The sequence below is a fragment of the Chelonia mydas genome, chromosome 4, assembly GCF_015237465.2.
Source record: "Chelonia mydas isolate rCheMyd1 chromosome 4, rCheMyd1.pri.v2, whole genome shotgun sequence".
NCBI lineage: Eukaryota > Metazoa > Chordata > Testudines > Cheloniidae > Chelonia > Chelonia mydas.
This window is the reverse complement of record NC_057852.1, coordinates 28,845,997-28,862,541: the sequence shown is the minus strand read 5'-3', so window position 1 is coordinate 28,862,541 and position 16,545 is coordinate 28,845,997. Positions and strand designations below refer to the sequence as shown.

The 16,545-nt window shown below is 41.9% G+C and overlaps 2 protein-coding genes across 5 annotated transcripts in view; one reads left to right on the top strand and one right to left on the bottom strand.

The window, feature by feature from the left end:
- The first annotated feature begins 3,677 nt into the window (after positions 1-3,677).
- Positions 3,678-12,367, top strand: LAMTOR3 (late endosomal/lysosomal adaptor, MAPK and MTOR activator 3). Of its 4 annotated transcripts, none has more exons than XM_043545232.1 (7): positions 3,678-3,796; positions 6,107-6,163; positions 7,094-7,128; positions 7,995-8,053; positions 9,032-9,165; positions 10,287-10,350; positions 11,487-12,367. In XM_043545232.1, the coding sequence occupies exons 2-7, from the start codon at positions 6,155-6,157 to the stop codon at positions 11,558-11,560; spliced, it is 375 nt and encodes a 124-aa protein (XP_043401167.1). In that variant the 5' UTR covers positions 3,678-3,796; positions 6,107-6,154; the 3' UTR covers positions 11,561-12,367. The 4 variants fall into 4 exon arrangements, with proteins under 4 accessions (XP_043401167.1, XP_007063082.1, XP_037752889.1 ...); XM_007063020.4 differs by having other exon boundaries at positions 3,785-3,942; XM_037896961.2 differs by lacking the exon at positions 3,678-3,796 and adding an exon at positions 3,819-3,971.
- Positions 12,368-13,766: 1,399 nt separating this feature from the next.
- Positions 13,767-16,545, bottom strand: part of DAPP1 (dual adaptor of phosphotyrosine and 3-phosphoinositides 1) — a 45,218-nt gene continuing 42,439 nt past the window's right edge. The window contains exon 9 of the mRNA XM_007063037.4: positions 13,767-15,068. Coding sequence (XP_007063099.1) covers positions 15,018-15,068 — 51 coding nt within the window. The 3' untranslated portion in view covers positions 13,767-15,017. The remainder of the gene's footprint in view (positions 15,069-16,545) is intronic.

Here is a 16,545-nt window from a genome sequence, read left to right as displayed (position 1 = left end):
TGTGCAAAAATCTTACTTTTTTTTACATGTTAAAGAAAACCCCAGGTTGACTAGTCATTCTAGTTCTGTTTTAAATTCAGTGGCTTGCATTTAAAAGGAACAGCTATTTCACTGTATGCTCAGCTCATGTAGATACTGAGAACTAAGACTAGGAACATACTTTATCTTATAAAATCAGTTATTCCTTTTTAAGGCAAAGTGTTCTAGCTACTAAAATGTTGTCTAATCTTAAATTATTCTTAAATATTTTGAAAATACTGCTGAATTGTTTTATAAATTGACTTTTCGACACAGCCATTAATTACCAAAACGGAAGACTGCCTTCTTGCAGTAAACTATTTTTCATTTCTGCTGGGAAAAACTACTACTAATCATAAACAATATTCTGGTGCAACAAACTCCCTTTAACAAATGATTTAGAAGGTGAAAGTAGCAATATCGTACAGTCTGTTAGTCTGTGGTTATTTTAAATGTAGTTGAGACATTGGGTGACGGTGATACATGCAAACATTAAGAGCTCTGGACTTTGGCAGACCTGAAACAGGTTCTGTGATTTATATCTGCAACCCTAAGCTACTCACTTAAAGTGAAATCCATGCCCCACACTGCAGTCATTGGCAGAACCCCTATTGATTTTAATGGGGCCAAGATTACACCGTTAATCCTGCTCACAATTCTTTGGGTTTATGTATTTGTTACACATGTATCTGAAATCTTATGTCCATTTTTAATATTAATCTACTATGGTTATATACGTATGATGACTTTTTAAGGAACAAAATTCCTCTTCAAATTGAAAAGAAATTGAGTAGCAGAATTACAGGACATACACACACCTCTGGGTGTGAAGGTGGGAATCTGCCTCATCCCTTACAATGTATTAAAGCCAGGTGGAGATCTAATATAATTGCAGGTCTACAGCTTATATAATTAGATGGCACATAAACTGCCTTATATAAAAAATGAGTAAACTGCAGTGTTAAAGGAAATAAGCTAGTCAGAAAAGTGGTGTAAAACTAAAATTCTTCATTTTGGGGGAGATTTTTTCAAAAGATGACTAGACATTTCATTCCTGGGAAGGAGCATATAAACGGCAAAAGTCTAAACTTGTCAAAATTGACATACTTGAACACACACCCCATTTGGATAATCTGCCTTCTAGAACTAAAAGAAGAAAATGATTTTTAAATCTTGGAGAGAAATTCCTAAAATGATACTAAACGTCCACTCTTGTCCTGTTTAATTATATAAAAATCATCAAGTACAGCACTTAACTTCACTCTAATCACGGTTTTTAAAAATACAGCAATGTGACTTACTAGAACAAATGCTGCTGACCTCCTCTACATATACATAATGGCAAACACAGCAGGTGAGCCTCTGTCACTAATTTTTACTGAACTATATAATATCTTTAAAAAACTGCAACTTAGTTGCTCAGTCCCACTGCAGGTGGAAACCCCTCCAACAGGAATAATGGATAAGACATTTGAAAATTGCCCTCTGAATAGCAACTGGCCTGTCACACCCTCCTGTTAGAGAATGTGAACACGATTTGGGATTGCCAGTTATTTTGCTGTTAAAGCACTATTTTTTTTCATGTTAGATATAAAATTTAGCATAGGTGACAGATTCGCATATAGTGTAATTCTAGCTGCATTCCAACATAAAAGCTTAAACAATTCATTCTCTTTGTTCCTTATCTCTTTTGTTCCTGAATTGATCGGTATCTCCCCTCAAGCGTCACCCATTTGCTAGGCACCGCTAAATATGTGTATTTGGCAGAATGTTCTTCCCTCTTTAGAATTTATAATGAGAAGAGATTGCCAAGATTTATTCCTAGTTAAACTGAATAGTTGTTGATACAATCCCTTCTTAATGGTTAAGACAACTCTTTGCATTATAAGAAAAGGAGGACTTGTGGCACCTTAGAGATGAACAAATTTATTTGAGCATAAGCTTTCGTGAGCTACACCTCACTTCATCGGATGCACATGCACATGCATCCGATGAAGTGAGCTGTAGCTCAGGAAAGCTTATGCTCAAATAAATTTGTTTGTCTCTAAGGTGCCACAAGTCCTCCTTTTCTTTTTGCGAATACAGACTAACACGGCTGCTACTCTGAAACCTTTGCATTATAGTGTGTGAACACATGATTTACATTGATGTAACACCTTTCACCCAGAAGGTCCCAAAGTATTTACAAAATATGTTATACGTTGTGCAAGTGAGATCACTTTGCCAATCTGTAACAAGATAATTCTCACATCAAATTTTGGAACTGTTCAACAGCATACAGCAACAGTATACCATAATTTAGGACTTGAAGTGACGATTATGTCACATGAAACCACTAGTGAAATTATAGCTGGGGTGCACATAACGTGAATTGGGCCAGGAATTCAGGGTAATGCCCTCAACTCTTAAGAAACATACATGACCTTAAATAAGTAGCAGGACTTCCGTTTTGCATTTCTTGCACAAGCCAGGATCTTCAGCAGCACATTGCCATCTTTCTGGGAAGAGAGTGACCTGCCATCTTACCACACCATTTTATGCAGCATCCCTTTCCTTCGAGGCCATTTGAGCACGGATTCAGCCCAACTATCTAGATTTATGAGAGCTGATCTGCTGGGTAGGATGTGCTTTTTCTTCTTAAATCATTCTAACATGTATGGTGTAAATATACATAATTTATCCTGTATAACAATTATGTGGAACATCATTTGTATAGATGCACAGGACTGCACCTCTAATTCATCCAGATCTTCAGTGTGCTGAGAGGAGATCCCCTTCCATTTCCACTGGCTGGTGTCTCAACTGTAAACCAGCTACCTAACTCCCAAAAGTCAGAAACCTTGGAAGAGCTGGGCTGCCCTAGCAGGAATGAAGGCAAACCACCTGCAAAGGAGGGGATTATTATATTTTTAAGATGACCTGTCATCACTTTACTCCACAGCTGAAAGGAACTTCAGAGGAAATGCAAATAATCTCTGAACTACCTTAGTCCCTGAAATGTCAAATGCTCTGAGATTCCACATTGCAAACTATTGCATCTGCTATCATCTGTTATATCTTCCTATTATTACACTGTTGTTTGCAGCGGTGTGGTATCCCTAGCGGCCCCAAGATATCAGAGATACGAGGTGGGTGGAATACGCTGGTCTCTTCCACCAACCGCCGTTGGTGCAATAAAAGGTATTACCTCACCCAGCTTGTCTCCCTGTTATTACAAACAGAAGAAACTGCTAAATCAGGCCGGTGTCACTAGGAGAAGGGCTGCCCCTAAATTGCATCGTGCATTAGGGTCTTTAATTGTGTGTGTGTGTTTCAGGGCTACTAAGTGTTACAAGGGGTGGTGGGGTGCGCACTGAACCCCCCCGCCCCGAACAATGGGGTGAGGGCAGGCGATTCACGGACAGCCCAGGATTCCTGGGTCAGCAGCACCGGCTCACAAAGCCCCCTGAAAATCAGTGCTGGGGCTCGCCGCCCAGCACCCCGCCTCTGTGCCCGCGGGCAGGCGCCCCGAGAGCACCAGCTCCGCAACGGGCGCGCGGCCCTGGGCGCGACCGCGAGCCCCTCTGGTCCCCGCGGGCTCCCGACGCCCAGTGCCGTCACATGACCTCACATTTGCTTTGGGGCGGAAGGAGGCAGAGACGCCGCCGTGGCTTCGCCCCTTCGCTTGTCCCCTCCCGCGTCCACTAGCGCAGCCCTTTCGCTGCGCTCACTGAGCAGGCGCAGACGGGTGGGCATGCTCATGAGCTGGCAGCGAGACAGATCTGACGCTACACCGGAAGTGAGGACGGCGCGCGGGGGGGCGGCAGGGATCGTTTCTTGGGTGGGGAGTCATGTGATCGAGGGTGAAAGGGGAAGCGGCTGCTGTCAGCTGGGGTGTTTCTGTGAGGGATTCCGGCAGAAGCGGGCGGCCTGTTGGACCCTGGGGTAAGGGACCCCCCCCCCCCCAAGCAGAGGTTGTGTGTTGTGGTAATTGTTATTATAGGGCCTACTATATTAAGAACCCCCCACCCCGTGCTGCGCGGCGTGGAGCGGGAGGGGTCCTGCGACCGGCCTCCTCTCCGCCCCCGCATCCTCCGCCCCGGGGCTGGGGGACTCGGAGCTCCGCGAGCCCCAGCGCCTTGGCAGGGCTGCTGGGACAGTTTGGGGGGGGCTGAGAGCCACAGAACCAGACTGTGACCCCTGGGCATGATGGAAACCGCTTCAAGTCAGGGGTGCGGCCGCGCCCCGAGTTCCAGCTCCCACCCGCCTTGGGCCAGGGAGCAGCCGCGCCTGTCCTCGGCCGCCCCGTGCACAGCTGCGGGAGCCCTGTGGCCTGTTAGGTGCCAAGGGCACAACCCGAGGAGGGGCCGGGGTTCTCGGCTGACCTGCCTTAGGAGCAGGTGCAATCTGCTCCTCTGCTGGCTGGCTTCCCTCCTGGAGTCAGGGAAGGGCGGGATTTGAGCGACACCCTCCACCCCTGCAGCAGCAAGGGAACCTAGACCAGCCGGGACAGGTGTTTGTCCAACCTGTTCTGAAAACCTGCCCTGGGGGATTCCACAGCCTCCCTTGGAAAGCTGGTCCAGTTCTCAGCTATCTTTATCGCTAGGACGTTTTTCCTAGTATTTCACCTAAATCTCACTTGCTGCAGATTAGGCCCATTACTTCTTATCCTACTCTTAATTAGACACAGAGAACAAGTGATCCCTCGCCTTCTAACAGCCTTTTCCATATCTGATGACTGTTAGCTTCCCCCACTCAGTCTCTTCAGACTAAAGGTCCCCAGTGTTTTTAACCTTTTCTCATAGATCAGGTTTTTTAACCCTTCTGTCGTTTTCGTTGCTCTTCTTTGGACTCTCTCCATTTTGTTCACATATTTCCTAAAATGTGGTACCCAAAACTGGACCCAGTGCTCCAGCGGAGGCCTCACCAGTGCAGAGTAGACTGAGCCAGTTACCATCCCTGTCTTGCGTCTAATGCTGACAGCAGTCTACACTAATTGAAACTGCCTTTGGAAGTTAGTCCATGCAGAGGGTGTTTCCAGGGGAAAGGTGACAAAGACACAGATGTCTGACTGCCTTCATGACCAAAGGAACAGGGTACCTAGGCAATTGAAGAGTCAGTGGGCAGGGTTTGCAACACTAACACTCCTGCTGCCTGGACATCCAGAAACAAACACAGATTTCGGATGGCAAGAACTCTGGGAGAACTCAATCCAAGGCACAGACAGTGCTTTCAGTTACTTCCTCTGCTGTGCTGGTATTAAATCTCTCTTATCTGGATTGAGTTAAAGCTGACTGACTCATGTGGTTCAATGATTATAGCAGAGGCTTGAAAGAGGTAGCTCAGAAAATATCTAGACTAACTTCTGCCTCGTGTTAGCCCATTGAAACATACAAACTTGCTGGCAGAGTGGCTGTCAGGCAGTTTTATTGTGGAGAGTATCCAGGAATAACATGTGTACCTACCTTCACCTTACACTCATTCCTCTCTTTAGCGCCCCATCAGTGAGGCCAGGTCTACACTACAAACTTACATCGTATAACTACGTTGCTCAAGGGTGTGAAAAATCCACATTCATGAGCGATGCAGTTATACCAACCTAACCCTGGGTGTAGATAGTGCTGTGTCAAGAGCTTCTCCTGCTGACATAGCTGCTACCACTTCTCGCGGAGGTGGATGAACTACGCGGACAGTAGAAGCACTACACCAGGACAGATCTACACAAGCACAACACCAAGTGTAGATCTGCCCTGAGACTCCCTCTACACAGTTTATGCAGCTTTTGACTCATGTTTCCTCCTGAGATGGGTGGGACAGTTGCAACAGGGCTGCTTGTGGGGGAAGGGCCTCTGGGGAAGGGCTTGTGTGTAGCTTGTGGTAAGTCAGTTTCTTTTAAGAGCAGTTTAATGCCAATAATTCACTCTGTTGGGCAGGGTAGCGTGAGCGTCCTCCTCTTCACATTGGCACCAGAAGGAGCTGTGGGATGCTGGAAATTAATAGGGATGCTTCTCCCTCCTTCTTAATTTTGTGTGAGAGTAAGCAAAAGAGAGAGACAGACGGAGGTCATAAAAGCTTAGGTGCATGACTAATGTTGACTCTTATTTTTCAGGAACTTTGACAGTACATCTGATTATTTTTTTCCCAAAAATTTCTAAACATGGCTGACGTAAGTATTTTGAAAAATATTTTCAAACGGAAATGTGTATTTCTTTATGTATTTATGTGTATTTATATGGATTTGTTTGTTTGTTTTGGGAGGTTTTGTTTCACTATTTGTGAAAGCTACCAAACAGGAAGAAACTATAGACCCTGTGCCAAAAAGCTTACTTTACAGCCCCAATCCTGTAAACTGATCCATATGGACACACCCTTATGAAGCCTCAATCAGTTCAGTGGGACTACTGATGTCAGTAAAGTTATGCACGAGCAAAAGTATTTGCAGGACTAAGGCCTTAGAAGACTATAAATACTTGGAAAGGAGAAGAGGCCTGGCTTGATTGAGAATGACCTGATTATGCAAAAGGAGAGAGAATCTGCGCTTTGTTCAGTAACTTGTGATGTGGTGATATTTGGAAGACACTAAAACAAAGTTCACGTGTGTCTGGGATATGCATTTGTGGCAGCGATTGTGTTAAAATGTTCAAGTGCTATGTATTTAATGTGTTAACGTGAAACATTATATTTAAAACACTTGGGGAGGACAGAGAAATACAACAATATGCTTGCTGCCACTTCACTAAATGTATTGGATGCATTTTGGTTAGTTAACAAATACCTGTATGTACATTTTCAGAGCCACTGAAATGAGTGACTGAAGTAAAGGAACAAGTAATACAAGTACTATACGTATGCAAATTCTGGAACTTGGACTATTTTTGTCTACAGGCACCGAAGGGGGGCGGGGAGGGAGTTGGTCAGAGTTATAATTCAAAATACTCCACACAGTGCAATTTAAAAGAAGTGTTTTGTGGTAGAATGGAATAGGAATTTTTTAAATGACATGAATGGTTTCTACTGGGATAAAATTGTGAAAGTTTCATACATATGATTATTTTGAAAAATAAAGCCTATTTCATCCTCTTATTTTTCTTTATAGGAGCTGAAAAGGTTTCTGTACAAAAAATTACCAAGGTAACATCGCTATCATGCTACAGTGAAGTGTTCACTTTGCACTCTGTGCTGCTTCGCAATTAATGTATATTAATATTTAGCTGGATTTTAGTAGGCTCTACTGAAAGTAATCCAACAGACTGTCCATACTGTCTGAACACTTTTTTAAAAGAATCTATTACGTTTTACACTGTAGGTTCCTATACTCTGAATAATATTTATTTGGCTGCAAAAACCTATCTTTTGGTAACCCAGTTTAATATTAAAGAGACACTTATCTTGAAAATTATTCAACACTGTTATTTCTGAATGAGTTAAAAATCAGTTCAGGTGGAAATAACTTAAACCTTTCCATCTGTCCACCCCAAAAGAAGTACAGTACTCTTCATTTCATTTTAAGGGAATAGTGTGTTTTAAAAAAAAAAAAAAAAAAAAGCTTCTGTTCCTGGAATAATTCTTCTCGAATTCAAACAACACTTTGTACTGGCTTTTTGAGGACTTGGTTCATCTTGATAACTTACAGTTTCTGGTAACTGCAAGTAGCTAGGCTAGGCCAATCATTAGCAGCACTGAATAGTCATGCTCTGGGACTGTGTGCAAATACAGTGACACCTGCACTAAGGACTACTTCCAATAGCAGTCCCCTTACTTAAGCTGAAGGACCTCCACGATTTCCAATTCCAATTCTGTTTCTAGTACAAGTCTGTCTTTGGTCCGTTGGATGATCGCATAACAAAAGCTAGTTTAATTGTGGGCACTCCTTGCATTATCACATCTCTCCTTGCTACTTCTGTTTTCACGTTGGTACGTATTTGCTGAATAAAAATGAATCTCGCTGCCAACATTTAAACATGGTAAAAACAACAGTTTTATTTTGTTTTCTCTAGTGTTGAAGGTCTTCATGCTATTTTAGTGTCAGACAGAGATGGTGTGCCTGTTATCAAAGGTAAATCATAACATCTGATTGTACATCTACTGTATAATAATTGATATCTTTAACTGAAAGAGAAAAAGTGGCTTCCTATTGGAGAGAGGGCTCTTCCTCCTGTCTGGCTTTTAGTTTACTGTAAATATTGGAGGTTCATCTAAGCATTAAGTCAGACATGCTCAAATTTGGGACATTTTAACAAGAGAAATTATCTCTTAAAGGGAGTCTCTGTCTAGGTACATGCAGTGTGTTTAACACCATAGTCTGTAGGCACCTTACCATGTCATCAGTGAAAAGAGTTGGAATCATGTAAGGAGTTTATATCTTAAAGCTGCTTTCAGATTGGTAGTCAACACCAGGATTGGTTGAACAGAAGTCTTCTCCTAAGACTGATATGACCAAATGCTACCCGCGGATAGATGCATCCAACCGCCCTCGACGTAATTCTGAATTTGTTTGCATTGGGGTTGTGCTATCCTTCCCTTACTTTCCAGTAGTAGTATGAGACATCTAGTGCAACAGGCACAATGGTGTAAGTGAAGAATCTAAAGATTCAGGCATCTGCAGACGGTTTTTATGTCCCATCTCATTTAATGATGCTCAGTAGGAGTGGCATGTATGTGTGAATCTGAAGACAGATAGATGGCGTAAGCATGATATGGGTGAAACGCAAATGGGTCTGGCGTGCTACTGCAGGTGACACAATAAAACAAAACAGCATCCGCACAGATCATGGTGCAACAAACAAGCATGTAGAAAATAAGCCATCCTCAGAACATTAGGAAAGCTGGCTGCTGAAGTGGTGATAAAGATATACAGAGTAAAACATTTACATGCATCTTCCAAAGCACATCAGTAGGCATTCATTATTGAGGGAAGCTGGGAAGCAGGGAGGGGCGGTTTGATATGTATGAGATCTGATCTAGTTTACTGTTGCCTCATATGCAGGATGCCTCACCCATATCATATAGGAATGTGAAATATGTTTTGTTCCAGTTGCCAATGATAATGCTCCAGAGCATGCGCTTAGACCTGGTTTCTTGTCCACCTTTGCACTTGCAACAGACCAGGGCAGCAAACTAGGGCTTTCAAAAAACAAGAGTATCATCTGTTACTACAACACATACCAGGTAAGGGTCTATTGGCCAGAGCTAGTCCTCTGTGACTTTTTTTTTTTTTTTTAACTATGCTGGCTTTCCACTGGGGATTGATTATATTTAAATGTGTATTTTATTTTCTAAAATATGTAAGAGCTGGTTATGCCGAATTTTTGCAATATTCATTGAAATTAGCTTTTGTTTTCCAGCATCAATAATGAGTTACTGGTTCAGGGCAGTACTTGAAGCTCACTGTGTTCTCCAGCAGATGGTGCCTGTTGCAAATCTCTAATATCTACCATTCTAAATTTGTGTTTATTGCTGATCATTTAAAAATATTTCTCTTGAAGAACAAAATGCTCATATTTATATACATGTGATCAGTGATACTGCTGAACAAGCTGGGGCTTCTGTCCACTTTAAACTGTGTAACCGTTAAATCCTGCTTCAGTAATAGTGTCTGGGCAAGGACATTTACATAAAAGAATTCACAGTTTAGAAACTTGGTGTTGTTTTTCATGTGTCTACTGAAATCCATCACCCTTCAACAGATTCACACTCCTGCTCAGTTCACAGTGGATTGATGAGCAGAATTTACAGAAGGGCGTTCGGCTTTTGTCATTTCTTTGCATTAACTGTTTAGACTTGCTGCATTCAGCTTTGTTTGATGGAAAGTAAATGTAAAAAAGTAGCTGTTTGCCCCTGACCTGACAGCATTGGCCTGACATTCTTCTGACCCTACTACTGTATGTTCAGCATTTCTGAATTCTTCATGAATATCTGGGCAATAATATCTCCTTCCCTCAAATAGTTTTTTTTAATCATGTAACAAGAGGGAGGAAATAACATACACACTATGCTACAGCTTTTAAAATTGGTTAGATTTCACAATGTGTAACATACCGTACATACCTGTGAGACAGCAATCCCATTTTGTGACTCTCTCTGCTAGCACCTTTGAACGCTGAATCTTTAAAACCTGTACATAAAACCCAGTCCTTATTCCGATTTATAATTTAAATTGATGGGGCCAGTTGCATGAGTAAGGACTGCAGGATTAGGGAATGAGTATAGGAAATGTCACACTGTTTTTCTGACAAGCAGTATATTGATGTTTTTTGTTTCTGAGGAACTTTTGTTTTTATGTTTTTAAGGTGGTCCAGTTCAATCGGTTACCTTTGGTAGTAAGTTTCATTGCTAGCAGCAATGCCAACACCGGTACGTTTTCATTATCAGTAATTTCCGAAACTGTTATGACTAGAGTGATCTATTTTCAATAAGACTTAAAATAATTCATTTGAAAAATATGAGTTCCATAAGCTTAGGTCAGTATTCATTACAAAACTGCATATTAGCTTGTCACCAGCATGAAATCTGATAAAAAAGGGTGTCATGATTGATTGGAAAAAAGTAAGTCCCAAAGGGGGCTAATATTTGAAACTTTTGAAAATAGCAGTTCGGCAAAATTTTCAAAAATGCCTATCATCTTTCTTCGAAGCAATTCATTTTCCTGCCTGTTCTAATAATGCGTTACCTTAAACAGGATGTGAACCTCACTTATTTGGAAAATGCACTGGTAATGACCCCACAATACAAACAGTTGACAATCTTTCTTCTCCCTCAGTGCCCACAAAAAGCAAACCAAACATGAAAACAAAAACTAACAAAAGCCTCTACGTTATTCCGTCCTCCTCCAGGCTTCAGTGTCTAGTCTTCACTTTTGTCTGTTAGATGCTAAGGTCTGCAGGGAAAGTACTGTCTTGTCTTATGTCTTGAACAGCTTCATACATTAGTGCTTAATACTTTTTGCTAGTGATGATACAGATGACGTAACAAAGATTCTGCAGGCCAGATTTTGCCCTCTGTTGACCCGTGCAACACCTTGTCTCAAAATTAAGCCCTTCAGTTATGCAGGACTCTGAGTTAGACACTCCAATATGTCCTTCTGGCTCTCTGCTTGTTCCAGAAGAAATCCTCTCTTGTGGCGTCATTCTTCTGACTTTCCAACATATACATTCTCCCAGTACTCCCTAGAGCCTGCATGGTGTGGAAGCAATGCTGCAGGTGCCAGAGGAAGACTGTGCTTGCATTGGGGACTTTCCTGCCCCGTTTTGCTCTGATTGATTCTTATTTGCTTCGAAGAGGAAGAGACCAGAGGGCACTTAATTATAGTGGCAATTGCTGGTCGCCGCTGTGACTAGCTCTCATATGCTGCTTCCTTGCAGCATGAGACGCTGAAGTGAAATCAGTTTAGTTTTAATAAACCCTTTCATTATTATTGACTACTTTGGAGAGAGGCGTAATGGATACTGTGTGTAGTGTAACTATTTTGTATCTCTTCTTTATTGTTACAGGATTGATCGTCAGCTTAGAGAAGGAGCTTGCTCCCTTGTTTGAAGAGTTGAGGCAGGTTGTAGAGGTTTCTTAACCTGATGATGTCATCAAGTGCGGCATCTCTTCGCTACGCAGTGGGACATAAAGATTCAATAATTCTCAGCCCACAAATAACAAATGTTTGAGAGGAAATATCACTTCCCCGTATTGTACTCAATAAGATTAAACTTGTACATAGTGCTGAATCGGAAATGAGATACTAGTGTGTTGTAGACAGACGCTTTCGCCACGTGTCTTGTATTGTGCAGTACTGGAGAGACCACCAAATGGCTCCAGTGGAGCCCTTACTAAGGATCAGGTTTAACAGAGTTGACTAGTATCCGCATACTGTCGGTCCAGATAAGTGACCCGCAGCTGCCTTGCTGTACAGGGAATGAAGCATTGAGTAGGGTTTACCTAACTCTGACTAGCCACCACTACATAGTGGGGAAGTAGAATTAATTTTCATTGTCCTGTAATGAATGCTTCATTGCTTGTGCTAGGAAAAAGAGAACATATGCTGGCAGTCCTAGCAGTACAATCAGTAACTATCCCCTGGTGGTTTTTTTGTGATGCGTTGGTAAAGGAATACTACTAATCTGAATGTGAGCTTCCTTGGTACGGGAGAAGGATGCTGCTATTTCTATATAAGTTACAGCTTCAAGCGTTTTCCTTATTACTGGGTACAAGTGCCCAATCGGTGTTGCACTTTCTTGTATTTCTTTTGTACAGTGTAGGTGTGATGCCCATGATTGTCTTTTGTTCTGGTATTTGTGGCTATGTTAGTGGTAACACTTGACCTGCTCATTTATGTTTAGGTTTTCCTAAGTAAATGTCTAAATAAAACAGTATTTTTTAAAAATCTTGTAGCCTGATCCATTTTTATGACTGTCCTAAAATATTGCTGGTAAACCTACTTTTCCATGCAGATAACGGTCTCCCTTGTTGCTTTGTAAATGTACACCAACTTGGAGAATTTATGGGCTAAATAATAACCTGTGTAGATCTCATCTGGGTCTCATCATTTTTGAATTTCTACATTTTTATAAAAACTCGCATCATTTGCTGTCAACTGTTGACCTCTAGACGTTGGTTTTCTAGAAGTGAAAACACTTGGGGGCCATATAATGCCTTTTTTTAGAGCAAAACTTCAGAGTTTGGTGTGGGATTTCTGATTTAAAATAGATAGCACGGATTTCCCTTGGTAACCGTTACTAAAATTCCACCTCAAAATTGAGGGTGGGGACACTTTCTGCCTCCAACAACAACAACAAATCCCATCTTACCAGTTCAACCTTGAATCCCTCAGCCCACTGCCTCTTCAGTGACCTGAGAAGGAAAAGATCGGCTTTACAGCGTATTTCCAAGGTGAACACATTTGGGTTCTAGTCTATGGGATTGTGAATTCTTCAGTTGAAGAATCTTTACAGAGACTGCCTTGCCAGCTGTCTCTTCCACTTAAATCAAGGGGCTCCAGCATGTGCCGATTGTAACTGCCGAAGTATCCCATGCAAGAGGCAGTCTTTCAGATAATCTAGTCCCAAAACATCTGCATTTTTAATACATTAAGGCAAACACTTCAAATTCCATCTAGAAACTAATCAGCCAATGTAGACCCCTGATCAACCAGTGTAACAGCCTGTCTGTGTGAAGCTCCATTTGAAAAGCAGCAAGCTGTATTCTAACCTGGCTTCAGTTTGCGATTGTTCGTTTGAGCGAGGGAGTGTGTACTATGTCTTGTTTCCAGTATTCTGTAACCGGCCTGTTCCCATGGGAAGAAGCTCTGATTTGTGAGATGATTTGACCTCACATAGGATTTTCCATCCATTAGTAGAGAGGCATGACTATTGTTAGCTTACCAACAGGGTTGTACCGGATATTTTTATTGTATTGCAGTTATCTTATTTCTTTGGGAGGAAAACGGAGATGCAAATCATTACTTTATAAAACTTTGTTGTGTATGAACACCATTCTGCTAACTTCCTTGACTGCAGGCATCACAATCTAAGTTTTAAAAGAGTACCTTTTAATAGTATGGTGAAACAGTATTTACTCAAGACATCTTAAAATATTTAGTCTATACAAAATTCATCAAATACTGTGAACATCTAAGTTAAAACAAAATACTATTCCTGTAATTACAACTCTGAATTCTTCCTCTATCATAATGGAGTCTCTTCTTTTTCCAGGCTTAGCTGCCTTTTCTATGTGAAGAGAGGCAGCTATGGAAAATTAAACTGGTTGGTGTGCTTTTTTTAAAAAATGCCACAGCAGTTTATATGGCAGGAGAACATAACATGGCCTTGTCTAATGTAAAACATTTTTGAGCAGGTACAATTCAAGCTAATTTGATATTTAAAAACAAATTCATGATCCCTTCTTTCTTTGTCCAGAGAGCTGCCAAATGCTTTACAATTGATTTCCAGAATATAACTTGTCTTATCCCCTCGCCCCTGTCCCCTAAAACACACAAACCTAATCAATTAAAATTAATAGCTTCTGCCTGTAAACTCTCAATACTAACCAAGGAAAAGATCATTACAAGCAGATGCGGCTAGCAGAAATGCGTAAAATTTAATGATCATCTTCATGTGGGCAAGTGACAGGCACTTGACTCTGCTAGAATTCCACTAAAAAGCTCTTGGCCCAATGGGAACCAAGGGCTTTGCTGGCTGTACAGCATTCTGTCCTCATTCCCTGGGTGCCTATGGCTACTCCTTCATGGGTGTACTGGGAATGGAGACGCTGGGGTCCAACTGCCCTGTGCCCTTATCACCCCAATGTATAAATAAGGATGCTCTCAATATTGTACATGTCTGTAACATACATTCTATTTAACAGAAAGAGAGAGCAGCAATCTACACACTTGCAACTACCACTGCCAAAATGTAGAACCAGACCAGACGCTAATATCTTTAATCAAAACCAATTATTATTCATCACCCACTTTGACACTGGACTTTAAAAATATTAAGTTTATATTTTCCATGTAATAGGGACTCACATTAATTACAAAAATACACTCTAGTCAGTTTCACAATGAAAAAAATCCACTCTGGAGACATAATTTTCCTCTAGGATTTAAACCCTTAAAACACAACGCAAAACAAATATTTAAGGTTTCCAGAAAAAAGGTGATTTCAAATGAGTGGGCTAACCCCTGCAGAACAGCTGTTGCTAGTAGTTAGTTATGCATTTATTACAGAAGCTCAATGAAGCTAACTGAGAGTGCTTTACTACGATGCCGAAAGTTTCAAATACTGAACACTTTTGTGCTGCATAAGTGAACCGAATAGGAACACGTGAGTGGGTAGGGAACCAGCATTGTTAGGATGCAACAGCTTTCACTGATAACACTTCACATTCTGAAAGTGTCCCTTTAGCATTAATCTTATATATGCAAGTACATAGATGTACACTGTAGGTAACGCATGTGCTGACACCGCTCCTGTGTGAAGTGACACTCAATGCTGAAGGCTGACTCTCGCTGACTAAATTATTTAGAGGCATAACTACAGAGCAGAGGTGGCATCACGCTGGTCCTGTTGTTTTCTTATTTGTGACTGAAACAAAAGACAATCTATTACTTATTCATATATGTGGCGAGTTAAAAAGAAATATCAAAGAAAATAAAAATTGGGCAGGGATAAAATACTAGCTGCTGATTTTTGAGCAAGTTAGATTTATAACACGTTGCCCTGTCTTCTTGACTCCCACCTGATCTCCCAACGTATGCTGTCTGTGTGGGCCTGTATTATCTACAGTCTAGGTAAAAAATTCCCTTGGGGCACGGGCCATGTCTCTTTCTGTGTTCTGTACAGGACTATGAACACAGAAGGCACTCCAGACAACAGTACTGTAGAATATGCACATACAAAATGCTTAACCAGTTTTGTGTGTGCATCTCTTAATGCAATGATCTTAAACTGTAGATCAAGTCTAGTTAGTTGTCCCTGTTGGGGATTTACAGACATGCAGGGGAATTCCAACAAACAAGATCCTGGGAAAAAACCTAACATGCCCTTCCTGTATGGCAGATGCACTTTTAAAGGGACTATGCTGTATATATGCCTTAATATCTTATTATTAATCATGTTTATTACAATAGTGCCTAGGGACCGACCAAGAACAGTGAGCCACATTGTACCAGGCACTGCATAAAAAGAATAGCAGACAGGTCCTGCACCAAAGAGTTTACAGTCGAAATAGGCAAGATAGAAAAAGGATAGCAGAGAGATCAATGTGGTGGTGACAAATGTCATGTCATGTCCTTACCATTATGGAATGTATACAGGGGTGAAAGTAAAATTGAACTCTTACCGGTACGGGGAGCTAGCTCCGGCCCCCCTGGAAGGGGCGGGGCCTCGGGCAGAAGGGGCGGGGCCTCGGGCAGAAGGGGCAGGGCTGGGGGTTAGCGTCCCCCAGCCAGCCCATCCGCTGAGCCTGGCTCGCGCCACCCAGGGCTCCAGCAGCGATTTAAAGAGCCCAGGTTAGGGTTAGGGGCAGCTGCTCCTTTTGCTCCCTCCCCTCCCATCGGCGGCCCAGGGGAGGGGGGTGTCAAAAGGGGCAACGATGTTAAAGCGCTGCCCCAGCAGCACTTTAAATAGGGTTCTTTGCCGTGGCAGCGCTTTAAAGTCAGCTGTACAGGCCGGTACTGGCGGACACTTTTTCCCAGTACGCCGTACCGGCTTACTTTTACCCCTAAATGTATACCTCATAAAAAGCAGTCTTATTCACTTTATAGGCCTTGCAAAGTTCATATGTACAGATTTCATAATGTGTGATACATGTAGTGGAATAGACTCCAAGCATGCAACTCACTGAAGTCAATAGAAGTTGCATGCTAATCTTTGAAGGTTCAGACTTGCTCACTGAAATTTTAACTGAGTGGGAGCAATACTTTCTCAATTTGTTCACAGCATCGCCAACCCTAGCCAGTCAAAAATCATCATGAGTTGGGTCCCTAAAATCATCAATTTAAAAAAAAATATAAGAATGTGGGTTCTTTTTATGTTCCTTCTAATTTTTGGAGCCTTTAGG